We start from the raw sequence: 27,002 nt of genomic DNA on the forward strand, positions 1-27,002 counted from the left end.
ATCAGATAATGGTACTGAGTACAAAACGATCCATTTCTACAAGTATGCCAAGATGATGGCATTGTGTGACACTTCACTGTTCGGGATACACCACAGCAAAATGGGGTGGCAGAACGAATGAATCGAACTATACTGGAGAAAGTTCGATGTATGTTGTCCAATGCTGGATTGGGCAAAGAATTTTGGGCTGAGGCAGTTACATATGCGTGCCATCTAATTAACCGTTTGCCATCAGCTGCAATAAATGAAAAAACTCCTATGGAGATGTGGACTGGTAAATCTGCTACTGATTATGATTCTTTGCATGTATTTGGTTCCACTGCATATTATCATGTAAAAGAATCTAAGTTAGACCCAAGAGCAAAGAAAGCATTATTCTTGGGTATAACTGATGGAGTAAAAGGATATCGTCTCTGGTGTCCTGATACAAGGAAGACTGTTTTCAGTAGAGATGTGACTTTTGATGAATCAACCATGTTGAAGTACAAGGATTCACAAAAGGATGACAAAACCAGTAGTACTTTGCAGCAGGTGGAGCTTGAAAAGGTTAACGATGATCCAGCTAATATTGAAGGGACAAATGATGAAGAGGTTCCTACCCAAGAACCTCTACAGCAACAAGATTCAATTGCATATAGAAGGCCAAGAAGAGAGATTCGTAAGCCTGCTCGCTTTGATGATATAGTGGCCTATGCACTTCTAATTACAGATGATGATGTTCCTTCTACTTACACAGAAGTAATAAGTAACCCTGATGGTGTAAAGTGGAAGCAAGCAATGAATGAAGAAATGCAGTCTCTTCATAAAAATAAGACCTGGGAGTTGGTGACACTACCCAAGGGAAAGAAGGCAATTGGATGCAAATGGGTATATGCAAAGAAGAAAGGATTTCTTGATAAAAATGAAATTCGATACAAGGCTAGATTAGTAGCAAAGGGTTACGCTCAGAAAGAAGGAATAGACTACAATGAAGTGTTTTCTCCAGTTGTGAAGCATTCGTCTATTCGGATTTTGCTAGCCTTGGTTGCGCAATATGATCTTGAACTAGTTCAGCTTGATGTGAAGACCACATTTTACACGGTGATTTGGAAGAGGAAATCTATATGACTCAGCCAGATGGATTCAAGGTTGCTGGAAAAGAAAATTGGGTTTGCAAACTGACAAAGTCGCTTTATGGATTGAAGCAATCTCCGAGGCAGTGGTACAAACGATTTGATCAGTTCATGAAAGGGCAAAGGTACACAAGAAGTAAATTTGATCATTGCGTGTATTTTCAGAAGCTACAAGAAGGAACTTTCATATACTTGCTTTTATATGTTGATGATATGCTAATAGCATCTAAGAGCAAAGTTGAGATTGAAAGATTGAAGACTCAACTCAATCTCGAGTTTGAGATGAAAGATCTAGGAGAAGCTAAAAAGATTCTCGGTATGGAAATATAGAGAGATAGAGCTCATGATAGAGTTAGCTTGTCTCAGAAGCAGTATTTGAAAAAGGTACTACAGCAGTTTGGCATGAACGAGCAGACAAAACCTGTAAGTACCCCGTTGGCTTCTCATTTCAAGCTTTCTGCACAACTATCTCCTTCGACGAATACGGAACGAGAATACATGTTGCAAGTTCCGTATTCTAATGCAGTGGGTAGCTTGATGTATGCAATGGTGTGTACAAGACCCGACATTTCACAGGCAGTTAGTATAGTGAGCAGGTATATGCATAATCCTGGAAAAGGACATTGGCAAGCTGTGAAATGGATTCTACGGTATATTCAGAAGACCGTGGATGTTGGATTACTGTTCAAGCAGGATAATACACTTGGTAAAGGTGTTATTGGGTACGTTGATTCTAACTATGCTGGTGATTTGGACAAGCGAAGATCAACCACCGGTTATGTGTTTACACTTGCTGGAGGACCAATAAGTTGGAAGTCTACACTACAGTCTACAGTTGCATTGTCAACCACAGAAGCCGAGTACATGGCTGTAACAGAGGCTGTAAAGGAGGCTATTTGGTTACAAGGTATGGCTAAAACCTTGGGGTTGGTTCAGGAGCATATTAACGTGTATTGTGATAGTCAAAGTGCTATTCATTTAGCAAAGAATCAAGTCTATCATGCACGTACAAAACATATCGACGTACGATTCCATTTTGTGCGGGAAATTATTGAAGAGGGGAAAATTTGTCTTCAGAAGATCAAGACTGCAGATAATCCCGCAGATATGATGACCAAGGTGGTAACATCAACCAAGTTCGAACATTGTTTGAACTTGATTAATATCCTGCAAGTTTAACAGTTGAAGAAGGCACTATCAAGTATTGTTGTCAAAGGCAGAAAGAATTGTGTGAAGATAAGATTATCCTAATCAAATCTTCAAGGTGGAGATTATTGGAACCCACCCATTGTTTGAAAAGTCAAAAAGGGTGGGCACCGAAAGTAGAAAGTAAAATTGGTTGGCAAGTTGGGTTAAAAGTTGGCATGGGATAATTGCAATTTTGGTCCCTAATTGTATAGGGACATTGCAAGTTGATCTTTGAACCTCAACTATAAATAGGCCTAACCATTTCTTACTTTCTTCATCCCATAATTGCCATTCTCTACCTAAGGCATTATTCTCTCTCTCTATTTGTAAATTTCACTTGTAATTTTTGGAGTGAAATATATTTGGTAGTGCCCAAGGACGTAGGCAAAATTTGCTGAACCTCGTTAAAATTCTGGTGTTCTTTATTATTTGTTTTGCATATTTTGTGAATGTGATTGTAGTGATTTATTGTGCTATTAAATTACGATAGAGGGATATTCTGGCTAGGAAAGACTTGGTATTTAAGTGATCTTCGTGATCTACCTCTCTTTCCTGGGAATTGAACTTAGTGTGATTTTTCAGTACAATAATTTTACTCTTTCACACGCTTCCGCGCAACACAACCCCAATAACTTGAAGGTGTGTTTGAGGTCGAAAATGTTGTAGCCGAAAAAATAAGCCAATTGATGCACGAATGAGTGAAGATGTAAAGGCAGTGGACTTTGAGTAAGAATTTTTAGCATGAATCCGAAGTTATAAGTGCCATGAAAAGTAATCCAAGAAATACTTTTCAGACCATAGCAATTGAAAAGTAACACGTAATCCCAAAACTTCTTTGCAGAATCTTTAGAATCAATCCCCTTCTCTTTATTCTTTTCAAAATCTATCCCTTGACGTTTGAGCAGCTTGATCAAATCACTAGCATAACAGTCTCGATTGACATCGAAATCTCTGAAATTAAATTCTCAAACATAAGAAAAGGGAGAATCAAAGTCTGGTAAATTACCCCGAGCATCTGAAAGACTCAAGCCGAGTTGAATAATTTGAAGCACATCAACATTCAACTTCATATAGTGATAATTGATAATCGGATTGCCTTCACGGATCACTTGCTCACTGGGTTTAATTATCGTCCCCGAAAATTCAGTATCTATAGATACAAAAGGATGCCTCAAAATTGCTTCCTTAATCATCAAAAGTTCACTGTCCAAATCTTCAGCAAAAACCTGTCTCACAACGATAGACTTATTGCCAGAAATCGACATCGTTGGTCATAATAATATCTTCTTTCTCTATTTTGTAGTGTTTTGTTACTGTCTCTGTTGAGTGCCGACTTTAAGAATGATTTTGTGTGGACTTTAAGAAGTGTTTTTTAAGCTTGTTTATTGAATAGGTGTAATTTCACTCAATTGAGCCAAGATTGTATATAAGCCGCACAGTTAATCCCACCTCAATTAGGATTTATCTTTTTAGCTTTTCATTTAATCCTACCTCAATTAGGATTTATCATTTTAGCTTTTCTTTTAATCCCACCTCCATTAGGATTTATATAAGCATATCTTTTTAAATTTTCATTTAATCTCACCTCAATTAGGATTTACCTTTTTAGTTTTTCATTTAATCCCAACTCAATTAGGATTTATGTTTTTAGCTTTTCATTTAATCCCACCATTGAGGATTTATGTTTTTAGCTTTTCATTTAATCCCACCTCAATTAGGAGGATTTATGTTTTTAGTTTTTCTTTTAATCCCACCTCAATTAGGAGGACTTATGTTTTTAGTTTTTCATTTAATCCCGCCTGAATTAGGATACTTCTGTTCGAATTACTGCTTTCGTTTGTTGTCGAATGATTGTGAATTGTGATGATGTTGAACTTGCAGGGTAAGGAGGACGTGTTTGATGAATCATTATCCTGCAGCAGTCGGTTTTTACTAATTATTGAGGAAAGCAGAAAAATGAAGTGTTTTTTATTATCAATTAATTTGAATTAGTATTACTATTAGTTATGTTTTTGTTTGCCTTTTACATATGTAAATAAGAAGTTTAGCAATCAGTATAAGGCGACGACTGGAGCTGATTTTTTGACACAGGAAGTGCAGTTTGAGGCTTAGATTTCACACTCATCTCTACTCTTTAAATTTCAATGAGCTTGTTTTAGTTGCTGTAGGGGATCTTAATCTACAATGAACGACTATGGTGTGCTATTGACTAGTGCCTACTCCTTTGTTCATGAACCAAGCTCTAGCTATGGTGGACTAGTGCTTAACCAGGATTTCTCAATTGTATCTTTTCTCTATGATATTTAACTCAGAACTGCCAATGCTAACCTTTTCCTTTTTATTCATTGAAAAACTCCATGGCTGCTGATTTGTGGTTATTTGAATAGGGAATTATGTTGACTAGACTTATGTGATTTAGCATTAAACAACCTCATGGATCACTATTGAGTATTTTCTAGCAGATTGTAGCATTGCATTCTAAAATTATCTAACTTTTCTTTCTGCTTTTTTGTGTTATCCCAGTGACCAGTTAGCTCAAAATTCATCAATTCCCCCCCCCCCAAGATCTGGGACACAGCTGGCCAGGAAAGATTCCAGAGCCTAGGCGTTGCTTTCTATTGCGGTGCTCATTGTTGTGTTCTTGTACATGATGTCAACTCAATGAAATCGTTTGACAACCTTAACAACTGGAGAGAAGAATTTCTTATTCAGGTATATATTCTGAACTTCTGAATACAGATGAAAACCATCTATCAACTCTCTGGGATTTATTCGGTAGAGAAATGAGAATTTGAGAAACCTTGCAGGCAAGCCCTTCGGATCCTGAGAATTTCCGTTTTGTTGTTTTGGGGAACAAAATCGATGTTGATGGTGGAAACAGTAGAGTGGTACGCATTTTTCAGTTCTTCCTTTACAGTGTCACTTGATGTTCTCTTTCTCCCTAAAAGTTACAATTATCCACTTTGTTTTGACTCTGTAGGTGTCTGAGACGAAAGGCCCCAGCATGGTGTGCCTCGAGACATCTGCCAAGGAAGGAGTTAACGTGGAAGAAGCTTTCCAATGCATAGCGAAGGATGCTCTAAAGAGTGGGGAAGAGGAAGACATGTTAATTAAAAACCATAAAGTAGTTCTGCAAACAAAACATTCAGCACTTTCGAATGGGAAACCTTTCAGCTGTTTCAAACAAAGATTATCCCCTGTTTCCTCTGCACCTTTCAGCTGCTTTTAAAAGTTTCATCACTATCTTATTACTCAAATTGGAAACCTTGAAAGGGTTGTTAATACTTTTTTTCTGTTCCGCCAATAAGTACGGTTAAAATGTTTCGAATGATTTGGTGTTTCCCAACCATTTTATGGGATTCATAGTGTTGGTGTGAGAAACAAACAAAAAGGGTCTGTTAATGCTTTTGGTTTGGTTGGATTTATTTCTGTAATGTTCTCATTTGTAAACATTGTTTTTAAAGTACATTTTATGGTATATTTCATAATTTTATGGAAGAATTAATTTTCATGGTCGGTAAAATGAACATTAATTATAAAAGAAAACCCAAGCTCAGCTCAGCAGCTTGTCAAAACTATTCTAAAATCATCGAAATATTTGTGAAATCAACCCAATCGGTGATTAAAATTTGGTCCATTGTTTTCCATGATTTAAGGGAAGAGTACGGAGGAGGATGTGGTAGTATCAATCAGGGTGAAGAGTTGGAAATCATAAAAAGTAGACGTGGAGAGAGTTCGAATGTTAAGTGCTGAGGGTAAGTTGATAGAGTGTAGGCTAGTATGTTTAGGAGTCAGTCTTTTTTTCAACGGCTTTGTACCCTGTATCAGAACGAATGATAGGATATGTCCCATAATAGATGATATCGTCTCATCAAAAACATTCACCCCACACATCCATCAATGATGACTTGATTGCAGATTCAACACGTTAACGTCACTGTTTAGGGTATTTTATCGACTAAATAATATACCATCTCAAACCTTTTTAGTATAAAACATTTTAAAATTTGTCTTACTCTCCTTTCTAAATTTCTTCCAATTTAACTTACATATCATTATAATATTTTAACCTCCTAACTTTTTGGGAGGTTGAGATTAGATCTATTCATAAGTTGGGTACTTCATTTGATTCAACTGGCTGATCTGATTTGGGTTGAGCTTAAACAAGGATTTTTTGTTCTCGAGTTTGGCTAGATTAGCTCAAGTTTATGTTAAATGATTTTTAAAAATATTTTAACAAAAATTTAATTATTAAAATATATAAATATTAATATAAAAGATATTCTTTTGTTGTTTTATTATTTTTAAAAGAAAAACATGTTTTTTGGACGAGTTGGGTTAAGCTAGACTCTAGCTTAGAAATTTTTCTAATATCGAACTTTAGCATAGCCTATGAACACTTCTAATTAAGATTCTTCAATGCATGATGAAGTTATAAAAATCATAATTAGTTTTACTACCACAAACATATATATTTAGTACTTTTGAATTTAGTTAAAATTTATTATTAAGTTGAGGATTTAGTTTCTTGCTTTAATTCAATCAATTTTAAATATTATATTCTTCGAGTTTTAAAAGTTCAATCCTTTAAATTTGTTACGTTATATTCAAAGATCTGACATGACAAATATATTATTGCATGTGCGATACCATGTTAATTTCTATTTCTACATACTACAAAGAACAAAAAGAAAAAAAAAAGAAGCTAGATAATGAATTTAACGATTGTCGTTAGCATCAATATTGAAATTTCGAAATTCGAAAAGGGTAGGGAATAAGATTGATCCGATTATGTTTAATACATGACTAATGTTGGAATTTAACCAAACGAATTTAATTGCTATCATTTGGATAATGATTGGAATTTTAGAATTGGAAAAGTAAAAAAATAAAATTGATTAAATTTTAAGGATTCAGGATGACAAATTATATTCACAAGTAAAAGAGTCTGCATTTGCTTTTGCAAATAAATTACCTGCTTTTCTATTAATGATGTCGTAAGTTGCTGGATTTGATCCTCTTCCTGGTCTGCAAGAAGTTTTGCCTTCACTGCTGCTGCTGAGAGTGCTGTTTATCAGTGGATAGGCAATTGGGTGAAGCTGATGTCATCCTTTCTTCAGGAAGAGAAGTTTCAGCATTTTGGTCAGCGTGGTTGCTGGATGAAGTTTTCTGATCCCAAACTGGGGTGGACATGTCCTCCTTGAGGCTTCTGTTTTCTGAATTTTCGACATTCTAAGTGTTAGAATTGTGTGACCCAAATTCTAAGAGATTGCTTGCAAGTCAAGTTAAACAAAAATATATTTTCTTTCTAGAAGATTTAGTATTTATTATATAATATATTTAGCATTTATTAGTATAGTTTATTTGACTTACTAATTTAGCCTATAAATAGGCTCTTTTACAATCTTAGAAATTAGAGACACCCATTAGATTAGAACTCATAACACATTCAGAGAATTTTGTGTTTACGTTTTGAGGGTTTTTTGTTTTTCGGGTTTTCGGGGTTTAGTTTTTATCTCCATCTTTTGTACTCTTCATTCTTTTGCCATTATAGTAAAATTATCTTTGCCCGTGGTTTTTTATCCTCTTTTGAGGGGTTTTTTCACGTTAAATTTGTGTGTTCATCTTCTCAATTTCTTCTGCTATTTTTACTTGTTTGTTGTTTAATCGGGACGATCCTAACACTGAGCATCCTGGTTACCGGCATCATTGACAACACTGCCAAACTCTAACTCACATCAGATATAAGAGCCACAAAAGTGGCAAGGGAATATAAGCTTGAGAAAAGGTTTACATATGATACCTCTCAGAACCAGTTTGTTCCTTCTTGTCATCTGGTGGATCTTCCAAAAGAAAGCAGTTCCTTGCAGCCAGTTGAATGTTGGGAAAACTACCGGATAATGCTTTCAGTGAAAGTTAATCAAACCCCAGTAGTCCAAGAACTCCAATACTTCCTGCCTTGCATCCAAGTCGCCAACTTCAATATCTGGCACTCAATTTGTACACTCGGATTTGCATGAAATTTCTTCAATTTGTACCCTACAGCTATATGAACAAACTCTAGTCTTACGTTACTTCATAATTTTAAACAGAAATTCATGTAATATTTATTAAGCAAATTCCCAAAACCGATAAGTAACAATTTTTACATCTGATTATGTATGTTAATTATCTTTTTCTTATTAACTACTAATATGTTATTCATTCATTACAATAATATTTTCGATAACATTGCTTTTATGTTTCAAAACAAAAGAGAGCAAAATGTTTCATCTTATGGTCTAAACTAGTCCCTATAATACTAGGGGAGGCAGCAACATTTGATTTGTCTTGTTCCACTTAGATTCAAAAACATTCTCACTCTTGAGCTTCATAAAACATTGAAGTGTGAGTAGACTGTCTAACCCAGCTTGATGACTTGATCTGGTAATACGAGCCACGTTTAATGTTTGAGCTATTCTCTCTAAACCGCCTAGTAGCCCCAATAACTTGAAAGTGTGTTCGAGGTCAAAAATATTGTAGCCGAAGAAATAAGCCAATTGATGCACAAACGAGTGAAGATGCAAAGGCAGTGGACTTTGGGTAAGAATCTTCAGCATGAATCCGAAGTCATAAGTGCTGTGAACAGTAATCCAGGTAATACTTTTCAGACCATAGCAGTTGAAAAGTAAGCCGTAATCCCAAAACTTCTTTGCAAAATATTTAGAATCAATCCCCTTCTCTTTATTCTTCTGAAAATCTATCCCTTGACGTATGAGTAGCTCGATCGAATCGCTAGCATAGCGGCCTCGATTGATATCGAACTCTCTGAAATTAAATTCCCAAAAGTAAGAAAAGGGAGAATCTAAGTCCGGCAAATTATCCCGAGCATCTGAAAGACTCAAGCCGAGTTGAATAATTTGAAGCGCATCAACATTCGACTTCATATAGTTGTAATTGATAACCAGATTGCCTTTACGGATCACTTGCTTATTGGGTTTAAATATCATCCCTGTAAATTCAGTATCTATATATAGATACAAAAGCATACCTCAAAATTGCTTCCTTAATCATGTAGAGTTCATTGTCCAAATCTTCAGCAAAAACCTGTCTCACAACGATAGACTTATTGCCAGAAATCGGCGTCATTGGTCACAATAATATCTTCTCTCTGTTTTGTAGTGTTGAGTGCCGACTTTAAGAACGGTTTTGTGTGGACTTTAAGAAGTGTTTTTAAGCTTGTTTATTGAATAGGTGTAATTTCACTCAATTGAGTTAAGATTATATATAAGCCCCACAGTTAATGTCACCCGAATTAGGATTTATCTTTTTATTTTTTCATTTAATCCCACCTCAATTAAGATTTATCTTTTTAGCTTTTCATTTAATCCCACCTCAATTAGGATTTATCTTTTTATTTTTTTCATTTAATCCCACCTAAATTAGGAGGATTTATGTTTTTAGTTTTTCATTTAATCTCACCGAATCAATTTACATTTGAATTGAATTGAATGAATTATATTTAAAAAATGTTACCTGAATTATTTCTTAAATGAGTTTCCATTTTTCCAATGGTTTCTCTTTCAAGCTCTCAATTTTGAATCGTAAGTGGGGGATAGCTCTTTTCCAGTTGAATTTTCTCAGTGAAATTCAAAGGCATTAATAGAAGAATGAATGGCCAAAACAAAACATGCTATAGATTATTTTGCTTATAGATAAACCCACATACGGAACAAAAATGAATATTCTGCCTTCTGAAATCCAATATGTTTCAGGTTTGAGAGATTGATCCAGAAATAGAATACTATATGGATATGTTAAATACAATGGTTTTTAGAACAAACCTGTATGTAAAGCTCACTATCCTAAAAATGTGGCTGTACAATTGAAAAGATCTCCGCCTACCAAACAATGGTGTTTCAATTAGACAAGTATCTGGGATTTAGCAGCGCCCCGAGAACAGTTCTTCCGGCCGCTTTTGTTAAGTGCGCAAACGCAGATATCGAGAAGCTCGTAGTCTTCCTCCCAGTATAACAAGGAAGCCATCTGCGGATTCTCCACCATCATTTTGGACGTCAAGAAACCGGCGATTGTCCATGTTTGATAAAGACGAGATTGTTTCCCAATGAACTTCCCCCTACGGGTGTCGTAATATTCAGGCCATCGGTCGATTGAGAGCCTCTTCTCGGCCAAAGAAACTGCTTTTTGGGCTAGTTCTAATCTTCCCATCTTGATGCATGCCAAAGTAAACTAAGGGTAATATAAGATTTCGGGTGAGTATAAAACTCCATGAAACAAATCAAAGTCGCAAGCAAAACCGGATATAAAGTTATGTAGAACGAACGACGTTTACCTGCCAAAGAAGTGTTGGCCAAGATCCGCCGTTATGATAGGACCATGGCCTGCACAATTCATTAAGCACACTAGTCTTAGAAGATTATACTACGCGGAAATACATGTATATATATGTGTGTGTGTATAGAGAGAGAGTTTTCATGATAAGGGCAAGGTACTTGCGTATTTTTCGGGTCACTGCCGGTAATTATGCGCCACTCCTCATTCTCCAAGGCAGGGTAGCATATCTTGAAAGGCATGTGTCCTGCAATATCATCCCATTTGGCTTCGATTAAGTTCAATATAGCTTCGTTCTGTTTCGGAGTGCCCAGCGATGAGACAATGGACCAGAGGTTCCCGAGTGTGAAGAACCTAAAATCCATGTGAGCTGGCTGTAGATTGCCAAGTAGATAACCACCTTTTTCAGGTATCCAATCCATAAGCCATGAAGGAATTTGCTCAGGGTAAATATTGAACTTGTTAGTAGCATCCATGGAATACTCTTCGGTTTTGTAACGATAAATCTCGTTGACCTTTTTCATGTCAACCCAACAGTATTCTCTGACGTGGAACGATAGTGCACTCAGTCTATTGTTGATGGCACTCACCAAATTCTTGGAACTTCCAGTTGCTGTAAGAATCTCACGAGAGCAACGTAGAGCAGAACAAAACAATGCCTGTAGATCAAACATGTTCAAATTATGGTCTAAAAACTAACATAGTATCCTACTTTGAGATGAAGCAACCTAACTTCAAAGAAACGAACTCACTTGGATCTCGAGGGGATGACCATGGATACCCATCCTTCGGTCTATCATGCAGGATCCATCGGTGACTAACAGAGAAGGAAACATATCGAATCCATCGGCTAAACACAAGTTGAGGATCAGTCTTATTCCTGTTTGAACATCCACCCTCTCTTGCAATGAATAGTCACCGGTGATCTTCCCATATGCCCTCAACAATATAATCCACCACAATCCTATCAACAAAGCCATTTCAATAAATTCACTTTTACTCGACGTTCCCACCGAGACGGAACTTCGAGAAAGAACGGAAAAAAGAAAAACTTTAGGAAGTACAACAGAATCATTACTAAAGCTGAACAGATCTATGCAGTAATAAGTCTATGAAGAAGCAATATACCAACCAGAGTCTACCGGTGCAACACGACCGATAGCTGATTCACCAAAATCCGGGTCTAGTACTTCCTCAAACTTATTGTCCTCAAGAGGTACGGTTCTAACCTTAAAACTTGCCGGCATCAAACCCTGTCCTGGACTATAACAATCCACAGTTTTCTCCCAACTCTAAATTAAAAAAACAGCAACAAAAAAAGTTGTTAAAGTTTGAAACGTATACTTTTTTCAAGTCTGACCAGCAATATGGTTAACCAACATAGTACACAGCAAAACACATCCACCTCTGGATCATGTCTGGGTGTGTCTAATCTCCCATATAAAAAAGGAATACACAAGGTTAAAATATCATGAGGCCCTATACTAGGTGTCAAATTGCATTTTGCCCCATTTACTTAAAAAATGAGCAAATTAGTTATTGTACATTAGATCAAAGAGCAAACTAGTCCTTTTGTTAAAAATTTCGTTCATGTCTACTATTAAAAACTAACATGACCGATAGAATAACCAAACAATGAGATAAGGTATGCCGCATGTACCTCATGCTAACATATAAGAACCAATTTTTATCAGTAAAAATGGATAAAATTTTCAACGAATAACCAATTTGCTCTTTGATATAATGTATAGGGACTAATTTACCCCTTTTTTTAATAGAGGCGGCAAAATACAATTCAACTACTAAGGATTCCATGGTACTTTTACCAATACACAACCATTGTAATGGTTAATATGTGCACAGGGGTGTAGCTAGGAGGGGCTAGCAGGGGACTCGGTCCCCTAAAATGGAAAAATTTTCATTTAGACTTTTTAAAATTTTTAAAATTTTAAATTAGTAAATTGCATTTGTTTCACTCTTATTAATGGCAAAAGAAGCATCAACCAAGCAGTGCAGAAAAGAACATAAACATTTTCCAGCTATATATCCAAAAATATTAAGAAAAGAAACAGGCCTTCTGTTGTTGCTTAATGAACAATTAGAAAAAACCATAGAAAATGAAATACCCTAAGATAAATTTTCCCATCCTTAAGTTTGTCATAACATTATCCACCATACCAAAATGATTATCAATGAATATAAACGTATATGTATATGTATATGCATACCTGCAACTGCAAGGTATGTAGGAGAAAATTCTCGACAATCTCTCCTTCACCTCTAAGCAAGAAAGCCAAAGCAGAAGGCACAAAATCACGAATGAAAACCTGGTCATAATTCAAAGGCTGCTTATCGCCAGGATTATTGGCAGCCACTGTACCAACAGGGGATCCACAATACGTCACAACAGCATCCTTCAACAACCTCCATGCCTCCTTTTCAACCTCGCTCTTAGCTGAAACCCCATTTTTCTTCACATTGTTTTCACCTTCAGCGACAGCAACATTTCCTCCTACAACAAGTGGCGTCACATGGATGTCGTTCCCCCGGGTTGAGAGACCCCTCACCGTCGAAGCTACCCTGGCTTCAGTGGAGACATCGTAAGGCCCTGAAACCGCCCTGGATTGAACAAAACTGGAACTTGGTAAGCAACGCAATTTCTGGGTATCGTTGACAATGCGTTGAAAGCATAAGAATCGAAAAGGGTAAGCGTGGTGGGATTGAGTGACTTGATTGAAATTCAACAGAAAATCTTTCTTTTTGCAGCAAAGCTTTCGTTCAAAAACAGAAGGATTGAAAGAACGTGCAAAGCCCAAAAACGAAGCGTTTCTAAGGCTGAGGACCCTGGAAGGGACCTTCATGGTGGATTTACGGAAGAAATGAATGGCGTTCATAGACAACAATGGGAAGTAGAAAGATATGGCGATGGAGAAGTGTAAAGCATGGATATTTGAAATATAACAGAACAGAGCTGCCTCTACATATTTAGTAGGGGGCTTTACTTATTGCTATTTTATTTTATTTCTCCCAAAATTAGAAATTGTCTTGAAATAACTACTTTGTTTTTTGTGGATAACTTTCAACAAAATCTATCACATGGTATTACAACACAATTTCAAGACAATGCTCAATAATAAAAAATTTTAATGTCAGTTCAGCAATTTTAGGACGAGATTATTAATACGGTATTAAACTATTAAAAATGAATAATATTTCTATAAAGGGAAAGGATTGTATGAATCAATAACGACACCTCATCTGTACCCTTTTTTAATAATTTAATGCCACGTCAAGATTTTCATCTTGAATTTTAAGATTTTCATCTTGAAAAAAAAATCAAATCCAAATGAAAATCCTGAAATTCAAAATGAATATACTGTTGTAGCATTATTAATTATGTCATTGTTTCATACAATCATTTCCCTTTCAAAAGATGCCTTTTGTAATTGATGTATTATTAAAAAATTAAATAAGGTCAAGTTGTAAATAAAATTAATATTTATTGTTTAAAAACTTGTAATTTATTATATAACAAAGTTAACATTTTTAAAGTTTTTACAGTTTTCTAAATGAAATCTTTTATTTAGAATTGAATTTTAATTAAAAAGACTAATGTTTTATACAATAAATATTAATTCTGTTAAAATTTAAACTTATTTGATTCTTTTTAATAATATATGAACTAAATTTATAGACTAATTTAATTTAAACCATATAATAAAAGATTACTTTAACCTTCTATTAATCATACATTTCAAATTATGCTAATTGCTTGTTCTATTACAAGTCATCTTATTTCTACGCAATAAGCATACATAAAAACTTTGTTAATGAAATTAACACTATAATTTGAATCAAATATTAAAATTTTAATATTCAGAAAATATAAATATTGTAGATTAATTCTTAGCTCGATTGGTATGTGGGTTTGAGTGTGCTGAATCGCATTATCCTTCTATTTATGGATTAAGGAGGGACTACGAGTAATTCTAAACATTGTATAAAAAATAACAAATATAATCAGAACTTATAATATGATTATTTAAATATATGTACTAAATATGATTAAATTGAAAAATATAAACATAGGCTAAATACAGATAGATCGCATCAGATCAATTGTAGGACTAAAAACTAACGAGGCACTAGTCCAAAAAGAGGCAAAAGGCCATTTGACTTGCGAAACAGTATGAACCAGTTAAATTAATTTTTTTAATTTTTTAATAAAATTTTCAAGTTTTTAATACTTTATTTAATATATAAATCGAATAAAAAACCAATAATTTGTCCGCTTTAACCACCAGCTTAATTCCCAAAACATTATCCACAACTTATATAATGAGAGAGGATCTAAATAAAGTTTCTAAATTAGACTAAAATTGACTAAGGGTCTGATTCACTAAAAATGATTTTTGGAAAATGTCTTATCAAATAAGTATTCTTTATTTAAAAATATGACATCAACAAAATTGACAAAAAAAAAATTTAACAATGTGAACAATTAGACTTGATTTTCAAATCTAAAAAGTAGAGGGACTAAATTCTTAAAAATAAAAGTACAAATACTTATGACATATTTTAACCTTTATACTACAAAACATTTATTATTAATACATTTATAATTATAATAAACATTTATTATTAAAATAAAATTAAAATATTAAATAATTTATTGAAATAATAAATTATATTAATTATATTAATAATTTATTATATGACTAAATATAAATAATTAAATATGTATATTAAATAAGATTGAAAAATATAATATTTATATTAATATTTTAATTATTTTAAAAAATAAAAACAAAATTTATTAATATTAAACTTGATTTAAATTAATTTTTATATAAAAATAAATTTACCAGGAACTCTTTTTTGAAGAGGAACTTTTTTTGAAGAATAAGAAGAAAAAGTACTTATTTTAGGTTGACTTGCTAGTCATCTTTTGTTGAGCAAGCACAAAAAAATATAGAAAATATTTTCCAAACAAACCGACCCTAAATTACAACTTTACCTAACCAAAAGACTTCAATTCTAAAATCATAAGAGCCAAATGAAATGAGAGAAACAAAGAGCAAATGCCAAATGGAAACTGAAAAGTGTTCCACATCAAGACTAGGGAAAGAACAGTTCAATAAGAAGAAAAAAAAAATTCTCAAAGAAGATTGTAATTGTAGGAATGTAACCTTTGCAGAAAGACCATTGTTATCACAAAGTTTTACTGTGTGATTCATTATACAAAAGCATTAGATGTACCATAAAAAAAAAAAAACAATCGAAAATCGGCAATTCGATACGCCTCATTTTTTTTTACATGCCACACTTGTTAACTTCTCTCGTCTACTACTGCATTTTCTTCCGTTTTTGTTCTCGTATATTACTATCGACTATTTCAAACAACACTAAATGCTGATTGTAAGGTGGAAGAAAATCTTGAGGCAATGGTCTGGGTGGCAAACTGTTGAATCTGCTTCTTGGCATCTGAAAGAAAGAAAGGACCAAAATATAATTTTATTGCTAATGATATACAAGGTGAAAAAAGCAGCTCGAGAATGGGGCAATGATGCATGCTTCGGATGGTACATGCACTCGAACCGAGAATACATGCAGAAACAAAAGCAAATATATAACTGTTGAATCACTACCTTGACGGTTGGATATCGTTATGCAAACCGATAACACCAATTGTGCAGTGAAATGACCGATAAAAAGTAGTATATGTTATTCTTCTCTTTTAAGATACTGTGATCATCATAGCATCCATGTGAAAAACATTGTATTATCCCTGTGAAAAGTCATCTTGGTATCTAACCTAGAAGTCAATACAAGCGATCTAGAAATCTAGTTATAAACTGATTCGAAAATCTCTTTCGCATGTATCACAAACCTATCTTCCATCAAATACAATAAGATTTCCGCTCGAAAAATCTAGACCAAGTCATGAATCATAATTAAGCTAACAATCAGCATGCCATTTCCTTGCATCAATATGATGCCATACCGAACTAATTTGGTAAAGAAGTTGCATAAAAGAATTCTAGAATGCATAGCTAGACTAAGGCTAAAACTTACACAGTGGCGCATTCAAAGAAGTATTGTGATTATAATAAATAAACCAACCTTTGCGACATTTGGTGAAGCCGACGATATTGGCAATGTTGAGAGTCAAACAAACTCCAATGACGAGGAGATAATCAGCTTGAAACCTTATGAGAGAGAATATTCCAAGCACAATCCATGCCACCGCCTGAAAATTTAAATAAAGAATTAATGAATTCGATCATTCAGGACACAATTATACCTCTCTATACATAGTAAGCCACAGGACAAACTTACTGAAAGGTAAAGGGTCCACCAAAATAGCCATGAATCTTTCTTGTTCATCCTAGCCAACGACTAAAGCAAACAAGCAACAGCAAACAATTGAGAGACTTCGTAATGTTATATCCGAAAGTAAATGTACGGTTTGAAACAAAGTGCTCACCTCTTGGTCGAGACATTCAAATCTCCATACACTCTCGCCGAGATCGTTAATTTCGTTCCACCACCTCAAACCGACTAATATACGCCCACTAACATTCTTAACCACCCAAAAATCAAGGGCGGAAAGAAGAACAGTCACCACAAATATGATCACAAAGCTGTTGAAAAAGAGAGCTGAAAGGATGTAAAAAGCCAATGCTGCAGCCTGCAAGGAACAAGAAGGTAAGACATCAACACGGAACAAAGGCGAACAAATCGACGGAACAAAGATACCTAGATGCAGAAAAAACAATTCACCTTGAAGAGAACATGAAAGAAACAAGTCTTGGGGTTGGCATAATTTTCAACTGGAGGCTGCACAAGAACAAAAACATTTAAAATCAATATATAAGCAATCAAACCAGTACCCCAAGTACCAAATAAACAGCTGGATCTGAAATTAGTAACATTTCTATCTAATTTTCATGTTCCGAACAAGTATACAATGGCCAGATAAGCAAATGGGAACTCTATTTTGTTCAATTTCATCATCTGCTTCAACCAAAACATTGAGGCAAACATAAAGTTGAAACCTTTACCGTCTAAAGTTGGATCTTGGGATCTAATTTGAATAACCCAGAATTGGTTATTGAAATTGTGTTTAGAAATGGTTAGTTTTCATCTGTTTTATCAAAAACCAATCAAAAGGGTACCCTTCAAAATCGAAATATCTCACAAAAAACTCAGATCTACCAGTCCAACAGTCCAATACGTAGAACAAATAGTTACAAATTTGATAAACCGGCAAAAAGAAACTGAAGGGAAGGAGAAACAGAGAGAGGGATCAACTCACCTGACTAAAATCCATTACGGGAAGACAACGAATTATGGATTTTTGAGTCTTTTTGGCGAATTTACAGGGATTTAGTAAAAAATATTGACTTTCTTTTCCCTCCCTAAAGACGAGACAGAATTTTCTTTTGTGCAGACGGAAAACTTTTTCTTGAATCTGTTTTTGGTTTTCTTTTCTTTATAGATCCAGCTGAAACAAGGGATATTTACGAAGGATGGTCCCTAATATTCGAGGAATTACTCAGGTTTACCCTTCTAGATTTTCAGGTCTGTTATTTACCACCCAAACCCCGCAAAAATCAATCACAAAAGGCTTAATACATAATTTGGTACCTGAATTTAATATTTTTTAATGTAATATTGTGTTAATTTCTTGTCTAATTTTAATATATGAATGTGAAAGTGTTAGTTTTTTAGTCTTCAATTCGGATTTTGGGTTGATTCGACGAATTTTCATAATTAGCTATTATGAAAATTCATCGAATCAACCCAAAATCCGAATTAAATCATATTCGTATTTTACAAATTAAATACAAAATAAAACAAATTACAATTAAAATTAAAATTATTCTATTAATAAAATCATGAAAAATTCAAATTTAATAATATTAACAATTAATTTTCATCAAATTAATCCTAAACCTTGAATTAAACACTAAAAAATTAACAGTGTAACCTTTGGATACCAAATTGTATAACATTTGTCAAATACAGATACAAAATTAAATAAAAAATAACACAGATACCACATTAGAAAAACTTGTCAAACTCGAGTACCTAATAACATATTAAGCCACGACAAAAATGCTTTAGATTTGAAAAATATTTTTAAAAAAATTAAACCCATTTTAGATATAGGTTAAGTTCAAGCTCTGTTATTTAGAGATTGTGTGCGACGACTCGTTTTGAAATTTATAATATATTTATTTTCTTTGAAATTTATATATAATGTAAAAATTTAAAATATATGTTTACATTTAAAATTTTAATAAAAGAAAAAATATATAATGATAATAAAGGTAAATATAAATTAATAATTATATATATTTTTTAAAGTAATATAAATTAAATAACTCAAACACGATTCAGCCCTTGAATACTCTAATATGGATGACATGGATAATTCATATAAAATTAGATAATTTTTTGTTGAACAATCTCATTATAGTTTATGATCATATTTTTTTTTACATAATACCTAAATCTACACATAACCTCTCTTCAACCCATAAATAAGAGGATAATACGCTTGAACAGACTCACATTTGCATTCTTAGGTATTAATAAAAATACATATATTTATTGAGCTAAGACTCAACACGTTGATAAACCTTAAAATATTAGGCGGTGGATTCAACTAATATTTAGGATCCTGAATTTTAATTTTCTTTTAAATATAAACAAATAATAATTATTCACTAACACGTATTTACTAGTCTTTTAAAAGTATATATTATTAGAAAAAAGTCCTTTAAAAAATTTTTAAAAAAAATTAGCAGGTTAGATCATAATCGAATTAACACACAAATTTAAAGAGGGAATAATTAAGAACTGATAAAAAATAAAAAAAATAAAGACAAAAATATTAAACTAGTTTTATAAATGTTTTAATAAATATTCTTGATTTTTATTAAAATTTTAATTAATTAATTAATTATATTTGTATTAAAACAGTGGTGATACATGGTCCAATAGAATGAGAGGCTGTGGATATAACCAAGGTATGGTGTGGTAGGACGGTGTTGGCTTATCCTCATCACTTGTTATACACTTGGTGAGGGCCATAAAAACAAGGTGCTACAACACTCGTTTCAAATTTCAGTTACTAACTCAAAGCAAAGCAAAAGGCAAAAAAGCCATGTCAAAGCTGGTGGTGTTGCAGCCCACAAAGCAGCCTCCCATCTCCCTCCTCTCTTCCTCTCTTTCCCACTTCAATGGCACCAAGCTCTGCCAAATCCAGGTCCCTCTCTCTCTATCTCTATTGTAAAGTTGGTTCCTTTGGGGTTGCAATTAGGGAAAGTTTAAAACTTTTTTTTTTGCAATTGCTCTGTCTTTTTCTACACCTGGTTGCAGTACAAGAGAAAGGTATATCAGCCAAAAGGTGCATTGCATATTGCAGCATCCAGCACCAAGAAGATTCTCATAATGGGAGGCACTAGGTTCATTGGTGTGTTTTTATCAAGACTCCTTGTAAAAGAGGGTCATCAGGTACTAATTTTGCATCTATTCTTGTGGTTGGAACCTAATGGAAGGGCTATATATATAAATATAATTATAATTCTTTTGGCAGGTTACTTTGTTTACTAGAGGTAAAGCACCAGTTACTCAACAATTGCCTGGTGAATCAGACAGTGACTACGCTGAGTTTAAATCCAAGGTTATTTATGCCTTAACAATTCTGCTTCTTTTACTTGATTCCACAAGACTAATGTGTGTGCTCGATTTCGTTTTCCCGGTTTTTCACTAGATTTTGCATTTGAAAGGAGATAGAATGGACTTCGATTTTGTGAAATCCAGTCTTTCTGCAGAAGGCTACGATGTTGTGTACGACATAAATGGTATCCGCCCGGTTCTCTTTCCGTGTTTTACTTTCCACTAGGATAGACCTGTTTATCAATACATCATAAAGAATATGATTTTCAGGACGAGAGGCGGCCGAAGTTGAACCGATACTGGATGCACTCCCGAACTTAGAACAGTAAGCTTTGGAATCATTCCGTTGCAAATAGATATCAACAGATATCAATGGTTCAATACCAAAAGGATTTGAATTTATAGTTTTGCAGCTAGCTAGCAACTCGAAAGGATTGGTTATGTGTCTAAAAATGGTGTCGATACCATATTCTTCATATCTGCATTCTTCATTTACTAACAGATACTTAAAGCTCTGCTAATTCTCAGGTTCATATACTGCTCCTCAGCAGGTGTTTACCTTAAATCTGATATGTTACCACATTGTGAGGTACGATTGTCAATTTCATTCATGTTTCATTGCCATGTATGTTACTGGTGTATGTATATGTATATATGTGTGTGTGTGTGTATGTGTGTATCATCTTTTCTAATTTGTTTGTGGCCTGGTGATAGACCGATGCCGTTGATCCGAAGAGTAGGCACAAGGGAAAACTTAATACCGAGAGCTTACTGGAGTCGAGGGATGTTAACTGGACATCTGTGAGACCAGTCTACATATATGGACCTTTGAATTATAACCCTGTTGAAGAATGGTTCTTCCACCGATTGAAAGCTGGTCGCCCTATTCCAATTCCGAACTCTGGAGTGCAAATAACCCAACTTGGTCATGTCAAGGTTAGTGAAACTGCAACACTGCTATATATGATTTTTACCCCCCTTGCACTATTGAGTGAGGATGATGTAACACAGTGGTGAACTCCAGGACTTGGCAACGGCTTTCATTGAGGTTCTTGGTAATGAAAAGGCCAGCAAGCAGGTGTTCAACATTTCGGGAGAAAAGTACGTGACCTTCGATGGATTAGCAAAGGCTTGCGCCAAGGTATCTCGAACCTTTCACCATCGAGAAAAGATCAAAGTCAAAATGAGTACTTGCTAATTACTGAATTTGTTGTTCTTCATCCAGGCTGGTGGATTTCCCGAACCTGAGATTGTTCACTACAACCCAAAGGAGTTTGACTTCGGTAAAAAGAAGGCATTCCCGTTCCGAGATCAGGTAAATCTTGACACAAACTTCAGATGAAATGATTTAAAGAACTTGAAAGTATTGATCATAGCATGGAGATGTTCACACTTTGTTCATGTATATTGCAGCATTTCTTCGCATCGGTTGAAAAAGCAAAGCATGTGCTAGGATGGAAACCGGAATTTGACCTAGTCGAAGGACTCACAGACTCGTATAACCTAGATTTCGGCAGGGGAACATTCAGGAAGGAGGCTGATTTTTCGACCGATGACATGATTCTCGGCAAAAGTTTTGTTCTCCAATCATAAGACATTCATCTCATCATCACTTTCAAATTTTGCCTCTTCAAGTTGGCATATATAATAACTATGAAAAATGTATCAATTCTCATATTAATACAAACTATATGTATTGTTGCTTAATCAATTTGGAATGTGGAATTGTTGTAGCCATGCACAAGCAAAAGAGCATTGTTCCCTTTCTGGCATGTATCCAATCATACACAGTTGCCATTTTCGTATAGCAGCAAAACCAAACAAACAGATACATAACATACTCTTGTTTTACATGATTTACATCGTAACGAGCCAAATTACCTGTTTTGTTATCTCAAACTCGAACAACAACAGGCTATTCCCTTTTAGTCATCTGCCCACCAAACCCCATGTTTAGCCCAAAGATAGTATGAGCCAACTGGTCCTCTACCTCCGAGCTCGTACAGCTCTGGTGCTATATTATTCTGGTCTATCCATTGCAGAACAGGTGTAAGAATATTCCAAGCTGCTGCAAGCTCATCGCTTCTCAAGAAGAGATGGTTATCACCGTCAATGACATCAAGCAAAAGATGCTCATATGAATCAGGCACCTCGACATTATACCTTTAGTATAAATACAAGACCGCAAAAACATCAAAACAAGTGCAAGTTGATGTTGGTGTCAAAAGTTAACGAGTAAAAGAAAGGTGCTTACTTGTCCTTGTAAAGCAAATTTAACTCTGAAGCATCTAAATTCAACCCTAATCCTGGGATTTTATTGTTGATTTTGACTAGGATGGCCTCATCAGGTTCATCACGTAAAATCAACTCATTAGTGGCAAGGTCAGTATTATGGCCGATACGCTCACGATAGAGATTTCCAGGAACACTATTAAATTGTATACGTATCTCCACTCTGCATAAAAAGTCATATGCAAACATCAAGCATTAGCTACTAGAAACAGCAACAATCATATGGAAGCCCTATATGCTAAGATTCAGATTGCATTTTGCCCCCTTCACTCAAAAAATGGGAAAATTAGTTTATGTACATTAGATTAAAAAGCAAATTAGTCCTTTCTATTAAAAATTGCATCCATATCTACAGTTAAAAATTAGAGTTGCTGACAAAATAACTAAACAATTACACGAGGCGTGCCACATGTGCCTCATTTTGACATGCAAGGACCAATTTTTAATTATAGAAATGAATGAAATTTTTAATAGAATGACCAGTTTGTTCTTTGATCTAATGTACAGGGACTAATTTGTCCATTTTTTTAGTAGAGGGGGAAAAATGCAATCCGACTCTTTGTACAAGGGCCTCTATGATACTTTTACCCAACAATCATAAATTGGTGGTGGTCAGCTGCATACATACATTCATATATCTTTCTTACCTGTGTTTGATGAGTCCCACACCAGCTTTGATCATGAAAGGTACACCATCCCAACGGGCATTATCAATGTACAATGCAGCAGCAAAAAAGGTAGGGGTCCGACTGCTTAAGCTCACATCAACCTTATCTCCAGAAGTAGCTTTATACTGGCCAAGAATCACATCACTGGGTTCCAAATTCCGAATCGATCTAAGAACCTTAACCTGGAAGGAAGCTTCTCGTTGAAAATACAGATGTGCTTCGAAATTGTGTTTTTCGTACAAGAAAAGAACAGTACCTTTTCGTTTCGAATATCTTCACCATCAAGACTTATAGGTGGTTCCATGGCTAGCAATGCTATTGTCTGGAGTATGTGACTGTGAACAATGTCCCGAATGACCCCATAACCATCAAAATACCTGTATTAAAGGAGGAATGCAATAAATGGGATTATGAAAAATTGTTTACACGAGACAAAGGAAGAAAACTTTATATGATCCTACCTTCCTAGCGGCATGCTCAAGTCCTCGGATAAAATCACCTGCAAAAGAACAATACAAAGATGTAATGAGCAGGCAGCATGTTCCTAAAAGCACATGTAGAGTAAAAGAATTTATATCAACCCAAAGTTTACCTGCACATTACGGATGTATGTTCGACTCCATAATGGCTCAAAAACTAGATTCGAAAACCTTAATACAGTGAGGTTTTCAATGAGGTTCCTCCCAAGGAGATGGTCTATCCTGTAATAAGATAGATTTAAATTAGTAGAATAATAAAAACATATAAATTACAAGATAGTGTATTGAACTGTTCAATAACATAGAAGGACCAAAAAGCATGCATATGAACCTGTAAATTTGCTTCTCCTCAAACTTAGAAAGAAGGGATTTAGTAAACAGTTGAGAAGATACAGCGTCAAATCCGAATGGTTTCTCGATTATTATACGATTCCAACCCTTCTTTGTTTGTGCATTATCGGCAAGAGAAGAAGCAACGTCTGGAAGTGCTTCATGCGGTACAGAAAGATAGAATATCCTGCTTGCTGGATACCCCGCCTGAAGTAGTTAAGCTGTTAATTATCAATTATAAAACTCAAAAGCACACTCGAAACAAAACGCGTCTCAAGTTTTTAGCATTGCTTACTTCAATCTGCTCCATTCGAGAATTCAGCTTGGACATCCCTTCTTTGTTGTCATAACCTCCATTAAGGTAGTATGTTCTACTAAGGAAAGCATCCATCTTGTCCCCACAGTTTTGCCTGAGGAAGGGAATTACAAGACAAAGATTAGGCAAAGAAAATTATTGAAGATTAGTGAAGTACCGGAACACCTTTCGTATATAGCAATCTTCGTAATGCAGATCGAAGAAGTGAAGACAAGGATTTCAAAGAGGGGGGATATCATAACATGAGTGAGGACCGTACTGATGATCAATGCGGCAAGTCAAAGTTGAAGCAATGAGGGATCTTAAGTCTTCATCAGTCAAATCCTTTCTTGAATAACCGAAGATACCGACATTCTGCAGCCATGTAAAGAGATAAACTCACAAAAGAGCTCAATTCATCACATTAATGTATCTTTTCCATTTTTATACAAGGAGATCCTAAGTTCTTAAGGGCTCCAAAATCCACTTAATGTCCTAATGATGTGATAAAAATAAATTCTACGAGAAACAAATGGGCTTTTGGTATTAGAGCAGAACAACCTCGGGAAGAAAACCACTGTAATATAGAGCAAATAGTGCCGGAAAAATCTTGTTCTTAGCCAGCTCACCGGTAGCTCCAATAACAGCAATGCATAAAGAGGGTCTTTCATGATTATCATCAACATTCAAGTTTGAGGAATTTGTTTGAACAAGTGGAGGCAAAGTACTTTTCTTTGGTTGTGAAGTTGTTCTCGTGTGATCTTCTGTGGAACCTACAAATTTCAAAAGTTGAAAAGCTTATGAAAGGAACCAACCCAAGAAAATGGATGGACAAATTGTAGCTTCTTCTTTTTCCAACCATTGGACAAGGGTATAGTCGATGCTGCTTCAGAAATTTGTTCATCGTTCCTTGAAGGATTTTCCGGCTGATCCTTGTCTTGATTTCTTATTCTCTTCAAATCATTGGCAGGTACATGCTGCCGACGGTTCAGCCTCTTAAGTATCTGTAGTTTCAAACCACGAAACCTCTGGTACAAATCGCTAGCTCCTCCATGGAGAACAAGGCAACTACCTCTCAACAATTGGAAGTTATTGGCTGCACCCTACATACAAGCATAAATAACTCATTGTATGTACTCCTAAATAATGCTTTTAAAATCCAATCGCAAGCAAATAAACCCATTTGAACCTCAGATCTTTGAGACCTATCATAGGGCCTAATTGTGTGTATTCTTAAGCACTTGCATATACATATGCATATGCTAAAAAATATTTCTTGTTGATACAATTTCAAATAAATCCATTTGAGCCTCTGATCTTTGAGACCTGTCAAAGGGCCTAACTATGTGTACATTCTTAAGCACTTGCATATACATACACATATACTAAAAAAGATTTTCTTTTTTCATACAATTCATAAAATTTCAATGTGCTGGTTGCAATTATGTGTCAGTGTCAGCCATGGCAAGTAAAAATTCAAGTAAAAAAAAGTGATAGATGATCATGTCCAGTTGAGTGTAGTATAGAAATTAAATGGGTAAAAGCATACGAAAGTATGATCCGAGTGTTTAAGTTGACATGCCTTTTTTTTACAACTAAAACTTCAAAATAATCTATAGATTGTGGAACAAGAAAATGAGATAAGGAAACATAGAAAAGCTTACAGTGGAGAGAGAAATGGATGAAGCAATTGAAGATTCAGAGAAGGGTATCGAGAAATGTGAAAACGAAACCGACATCCTTCGTTGTTTTGAGTGTGGTAAGTTGGGGGGTGATTTTAAGTTTGTAACTTTGCAGCAGTACATAAAGCAATGAAAGCAAAGGAAAGGAAAGGGGTAGATGACGAGTGCAGCAGAGGTGGGAGTGGTTTTGGACGTAGAAGATAGAAGCCTGAAAAGAACGCAAGTAAAATGAAGTCAAGGGGGTTAAATAACCATGTTGGTTGATGTTTTTTTGTCGTGTCCTAAATATCTTTAAAAAAGAATTTTTCCCTTTTTTCTGTGAGAATTCATAACAAAGAGAAAACCCAACATTCAATATCATCATTCATTTTCTTTCCCCCCAACAAGAACCAAACAGAAGGATTGAAGGGTAAAGAAAACAGAAACATTGGGTTTTTGATGCTTTTATGAAGTTACCCATAGTTGGAGTAATATATTTTGTTAAAAATAAATCCCCTAAAAAATAAAACTTGTTTAATAAACGGGTCGAGACTTGGACAAAATCTTTTGGCCCAATCCAATTTGACAAAAAAAATTTGCTGCTGTTTGTTGTTGTTTACTGTTGTCATATTGTTGTTTTGCTATTATGTTATTACTATTTTACTGTTATTGTTTGGATATTGTATAACTTTTATTTTATTGTTAATTTTATTATTATTTTAGTGGCATCTGTTTATTTAACTTATATTAGTGTTATTTAAGTATAAAAACTTTTTTATATGTATTTTTAACATTTTCATCTAGACTTGAACAAAATTTTAAATTCATTTTTTAAGCTGAGTTAAACCTAAAAAAATGAACCTAATTTTTTGCACTAACCCAACTTGACTCATGATCCGCTCTAGTACCATGAAAAAAAATCAACTCAAGTTTTACCGTTCTTAATTAGCCATCAA

General features: G+C 34.6%; 6 protein-coding genes across 6 annotated transcripts; 2 read left to right on the plus strand and 4 right to left on the minus strand.

Annotated features, from left to right (window-relative positions):
- The first annotated feature begins 3,675 nt into the window (after positions 1 to 3,675).
- Positions 3,676 to 5,685, plus strand: LOC121223379 (ras-related protein Rab7). The gene is made up of 3 exons (XM_041104739.1): positions 3,676 to 5,012; positions 5,108 to 5,188; positions 5,281 to 5,685. Exons 1-3 carry the CDS (start codon positions 4,962 to 4,964, stop codon positions 5,527 to 5,529), a joined length of 381 nt encoding a protein of 126 aa, XP_040960673.1. The 5' UTR covers positions 3,676 to 4,961; the 3' UTR covers positions 5,530 to 5,685.
- A 2,908-nt stretch (positions 5,686 to 8,593) lies between these two features.
- LOC121223211 (probable CCR4-associated factor 1 homolog 11) lies at positions 8,594 to 9,428 on the minus strand. The gene is made up of 2 exons (XM_041104341.1): positions 9,331 to 9,428; positions 8,594 to 9,107 (listed from the first exon to the last, which is right to left on the minus strand). The coding sequence occupies exons 1-2, from the start codon at positions 9,426 to 9,428 to the stop codon at positions 8,594 to 8,596; spliced, it is 612 nt and encodes a 203-aa protein (XP_040960275.1).
- Positions 9,429 to 10,005: 577 nt separating this feature from the next.
- LOC107927205 (alkaline/neutral invertase A, mitochondrial) lies at positions 10,006 to 13,585 on the minus strand. The gene is made up of 6 exons (XM_041104740.1): positions 12,860 to 13,585; positions 11,764 to 11,923; positions 11,384 to 11,595; positions 10,797 to 11,290; positions 10,633 to 10,681; positions 10,006 to 10,529 (listed from the first exon to the last, which is right to left on the minus strand). Exons 1-6 carry the CDS (start codon positions 13,523 to 13,525, stop codon positions 10,203 to 10,205), a joined length of 1,908 nt encoding a protein of 635 aa, XP_040960674.1. The 5' UTR covers positions 13,526 to 13,585; the 3' UTR covers positions 10,006 to 10,202.
- Positions 13,586 to 15,805: 2,220 nt separating this feature from the next.
- LOC107927311 (Golgi apparatus membrane protein-like protein ECHIDNA) lies at positions 15,806 to 18,140 on the minus strand. Its single transcript, XM_016858379.2, has 6 exons — positions 17,950 to 18,140; positions 17,415 to 17,471; positions 17,119 to 17,322; positions 16,971 to 17,030; positions 16,755 to 16,881; positions 15,806 to 16,115 (listed from the first exon to the last, which is right to left on the minus strand). Exons 1-6 carry the CDS (start codon positions 17,962 to 17,964, stop codon positions 16,027 to 16,029), a joined length of 552 nt encoding a protein of 183 aa, XP_016713868.2. The 5' UTR covers positions 17,965 to 18,140; the 3' UTR covers positions 15,806 to 16,026.
- Positions 18,141 to 19,637: 1,497 nt separating this feature from the next.
- Positions 19,638 to 22,028, plus strand: LOC107927243 (chloroplast stem-loop binding protein of 41 kDa b, chloroplastic). The gene is made up of 10 exons (XM_016858266.2): positions 19,638 to 19,908; positions 20,022 to 20,156; positions 20,239 to 20,325; positions 20,416 to 20,506; positions 20,592 to 20,646; positions 20,850 to 20,910; positions 21,036 to 21,257; positions 21,346 to 21,462; positions 21,547 to 21,636; positions 21,735 to 22,028. Exons 1-10 carry the CDS (start codon positions 19,807 to 19,809, stop codon positions 21,912 to 21,914), a joined length of 1,140 nt encoding a protein of 379 aa, XP_016713755.1. The 5' UTR covers positions 19,638 to 19,806; the 3' UTR covers positions 21,915 to 22,028.
- LOC107927241 (inactive glucose-6-phosphate 1-dehydrogenase 4, chloroplastic) lies at positions 21,935 to 26,502 on the minus strand. Its single transcript, XM_016858264.2, has 12 exons — positions 26,050 to 26,502; positions 25,245 to 25,488; positions 24,947 to 25,158; positions 24,666 to 24,760; positions 24,386 to 24,500; positions 24,092 to 24,297; positions 23,874 to 23,982; positions 23,743 to 23,780; positions 23,538 to 23,658; positions 23,261 to 23,463; positions 22,576 to 22,776; positions 21,935 to 22,484 (listed from the first exon to the last, which is right to left on the minus strand). Exons 1-12 carry the CDS (start codon positions 26,188 to 26,190, stop codon positions 22,247 to 22,249), a joined length of 1,923 nt encoding a protein of 640 aa, XP_016713753.2. The 5' UTR covers positions 26,191 to 26,502; the 3' UTR covers positions 21,935 to 22,246.
- Positions 26,503 to 27,002: the final 500 nt, after the last annotated feature.

This window comes from Gossypium hirsutum, chromosome D11 (assembly GCF_007990345.1).
Source record: "Gossypium hirsutum isolate 1008001.06 chromosome D11, Gossypium_hirsutum_v2.1, whole genome shotgun sequence".
Classification (NCBI taxonomy): domain Eukaryota; kingdom Viridiplantae; phylum Streptophyta; class Magnoliopsida; order Malvales; family Malvaceae; genus Gossypium; species Gossypium hirsutum.